The sequence below is a fragment of the Cardiocondyla obscurior genome, linkage group LG05, assembly GCF_019399895.1.
Source record: "Cardiocondyla obscurior isolate alpha-2009 linkage group LG05, Cobs3.1, whole genome shotgun sequence".
NCBI lineage: Eukaryota > Metazoa > Arthropoda > Insecta > Hymenoptera > Formicidae > Cardiocondyla > Cardiocondyla obscurior.
In genome coordinates this window covers 4,630,208-4,633,691 of record NC_091868.1, presented here as the reverse complement: position 1 = coordinate 4,633,691, position 3,484 = coordinate 4,630,208, and the positions used below count along the sequence as shown (strand labels likewise).

Sequence of the window (3,484 nt, the reverse complement as noted above, 5' to 3'; positions counted from 1 at the left end):
ATGTCAGTGGAGAAGATGGAACTGGTAAAAGTTTCTTAATTAAAACAATTAAATGTTGGATTAAACAGAATCTCAACAAAGATACCGCTTTAGCAGCACCTACTGGTATAGCAGCGTTTTATATTGATGGTTTGACAGTTCATAGATTACTTCAATTACCTGTTGAACGTGATCAGTCTCCAAAGTACAAACCATTGTCTATTCATGTGTTAAAAGTTTTACGACTTGAACTCAAAAATGTTGTTTTCTTTATAATTGATAAAGTGTCAATGATATCTAATTTGACTTTAATGTATATACATCTTCGATTAACTAAAATATTTGATACAAATGACGTTGAAGATGGTTGGTTTGGTCGAAAACACTTTTTTTTATTTGGCGACTTACTTCAATTACCTCCTGTACGTGAAGATTACATTTTTTTGCAATTGTCAAATGACAAATTTAACAAATGCGTTGGTTTATTAACTGCTATTAATTTGTGGACTATGTTATTTCATTACGATGAATTAATTATTAATATGCGTCAGTAAGAAGACGATACTTATAGGCAATTGTTGTCGAAAATTTGTAATGGTTCATTAACAAAGTCTGATTATGCCGTACTTAAAAATAGAAAAATATCTTTCAAAGTTAATTCTTTGGAATTCAGATTAAAGGAATTATGTGATTTTATTAATAATTGTTCATCGGATATTGTTTGTCTATTGCCCACACGTCATATGTGTGACACTCTTAATAAAGCTATGTTAAGTCGCATTGAATTGAAAGAGATATTACTAATTGCTGAAGATACAATTGACTGTACTTCATATTTAAAAAAAAAAGTATTAAAAGTATTATCGAATAATGACGATAATAGTTCTAAAACTGCTGGACTTTCAAAAGAAATTGTAATTAAAATTGGAGCAAAAATTATAATAAGGCGTAATATTGATGCTACTTTAAGTCTGGTGAACGGTACAATAGCTACAGTAGTTTTAATTGTACGAGATATATCTACCGATTGTGTGGAAAAAATCAAATTACTTTTATCTTCAGAATTAGCATATTTGATTGAAAGAGTGAACGTCAAATTTGAAGTGGTGGATAAAGCATTTGTTGTAAGAAAACAATTTTTACTGTGTTTGAGTTATGGAATAACTATTTATAAAAGTCAAGGATTGAGTTTACAGAGTGCTGTTATTGACCTAGGCAATTGTATATTTAATTTCGGTCAAACTTATGTAGCATTATCTCGAGTAACATCTTTGAAAGGATTGCATTTGATTAACTTTGATCCTTCAGCAGTGACAGCTGACTAAAAAGCTATTAACGAGTATAATCGGTTAAGATATAAATACAAACCAGCCGTAGAAATAATTTCTATTTAAAAAGAACGTCATTTCAAAGTGAAAGATATTTCATGGGTATTGTCGAAACTGGTCAAAGCCGTTCAAAGGAATAGTCAGCAAAATCAAATGTTACAAATAAATACCATTTGGGTTTTACGTGGTTTTCAAAATACAGATAATGTTTCATGTTACGCTAATACAGTTGTACAATGTCTATTACATTTAAATGCTATTAGAAAGTAATTGCTTAATTGTAAAAAATCAAATATTTTACGTATGTTAATGCATCGATATGAATATGGAATGAGTAATTTAAATACATATAATGTTCGACAAGATTTAGGAGAATCGTTTTCAATGAACGATAAACTAAATGCATTAAAGTTTCTAACAATTTTGTGTACAGTGACCGGCAATAATGGCCTATCTCACTGCGGCGACGGCGGCTACCGCGCGTGAGGTGAGGTGGTGTACGTGAGGCCTCACCGCGGATTGCGTAGGTGAGGCAAGGATCACCGAAAGGAGCGAAAGGACGAGGAAAAATTTGGAGAGAGGCATTTTCATGTTCTGTTCTGTTCGCGACCGTGCGTGTGAGAGAGAAAGCATGTGTGAACGCTAAGAAATTATTATAGGCGCACCTTCGTTCTCCCGCTTGCACACGTTCGTGTTTATACGGGCGCACAAGGATAGAAGTATATCGCAAGAGTACGCTATTAATTCTAGCGTATACTTTAAGACATTTCGCGACTTTTAACAATCGAAATTAAATTATACGTAATGTAAAAATATATATTTATAATATAAGTAACACGAGTATTTAATTTCGATTGTTAAAAGTCGCGAAATGTCTTAAAGTATACGCTAGAATTAATAGCGTACTCTTGCGATATACTTCTATCCTTGTGCGCCCGTATATACACGAACGTGTGCAAGCGAGAGAACGAAGGTGCGCCTATAATAATTTCTTAGCGTTCACTCATGCTTTCTCTCTCGCACGCACGGTCGCAAACAGAACAGAACATGAAAATTCTTCCCTCCAAATTTTCTCTTTCGCTCCTTTCGGCGTTCCTTGCCTCACGTACGCGATCCGCGTTGAGGCTTCACGCACACCACCCTACCTCACGCACAATAGCCGCCGTCGCCGCAGTGAGACAAGCCATTATTGCCGGTCACTGTACACAAAATTGTTAGAAACTTTAATGTATTTAGTTTTTCGTTTATTGAAAATGTTACGTCTGGAGCCGTTTCTTGTATAATCGTTCTCTCAGTAAGCACAGTTTTAATAACTCTGACCAGAAGCTAAGGTCCACGTGCACGGAGACGATTAGTCAACGAAGGCGTCACTAATCAAAAAATTGGGGGGAAAAAAATCTATTCCCGTACCCCGTGAGATAACCCGTACGGTAGCCGAAAACGTACAGCTCATTTCGGCTAATAATACAGTCGTAAAACCTAAATTGGTCTTACCATGATATCGCCTTGAGCAGTACGGTTTTGACTAATCAACGGAAAGTCGTAAAACAAGACAAAGACTCCCACAGCCGTTGACACTTAGAAAAGCCCCCCTGGATAGTAAGGATACGAACACTATGACCTCCGTTTTCAATTTTATTACTTAGATAAAATAGAGATGCCGACTCTATAATAGAAAATATTAAGATGTACGATGGGCAGATGCGCCGAAATAAACAAACGTTTCGCAACGATCATCAAAGGAAATAATATGTATAATCGCGCCTGGCAACAGCTAAGAAGCTTCAAGGCAATCGGTGTAATAAAAACTCCGAAAAATGACTCAGAATTGGAGCATAATCAGGAAATAGGGAGATGAGACAATACTCCCACCCTTCAACTTTCCTACTATATAAGGCCCGCGATTTTAGGGCGAAGACACTACCGAATTAAGACCCAACGTATACATATCGTTACCCTGCCCGATTTCCTCGCGAACGAACAAGTGGTCCATGCAGAACGTCTGGATCAGGGACTCGACGCCCTCACCAACCTATTCAAACCGAAAATACGAAGCCATTGTCAAGCCTACGCCGCTCACTCCTGAGGAAGCAGCAACAAAGATCGCTAGACTGCAACTTGCAACCAGCAGAAGTGAGTTGAAGATTAGATCTTAAAGATCGAAAACACTTAAAAAA

General features: G+C 36.5%; 1 protein-coding gene across 1 annotated transcript; it reads left to right on the top strand.

Moving 5' to 3' along the window:
* Positions 1-1,304, top strand: LOC139102803 (ATP-dependent DNA helicase pif1-like). The gene is made up of 3 exons (XM_070656948.1): positions 1-24; positions 69-292; positions 551-1,304. The coding sequence occupies exons 1-3, from the start codon at positions 1-3 to the stop codon at positions 1,302-1,304; spliced, it is 1,002 nt and encodes a 333-aa protein (XP_070513049.1).
* The last annotated feature ends 2,180 nt before the right edge of the window (positions 1,305-3,484 follow it).

Excerpts from the sequence above, each read along its gene's own strand:
- LOC139102803 (XM_070656948.1), top strand. The coding sequence starts at position 1 with ATGTCAGTGGAGAAGATGGAACTG. Across the intron at positions 25-68 it reads CAGTGGAGAAGATGGAACTG|AATCTCAACAAAGATACCGC; the intron begins GTAAAAGTTTCT and ends TGGATTAAACAG. Across the intron at positions 293-550 it reads ATATCTAATTTGACTTTAAT|GCAATTGTTGTCGAAAATTT; the intron begins GTATATACATCT and ends CGATACTTATAG.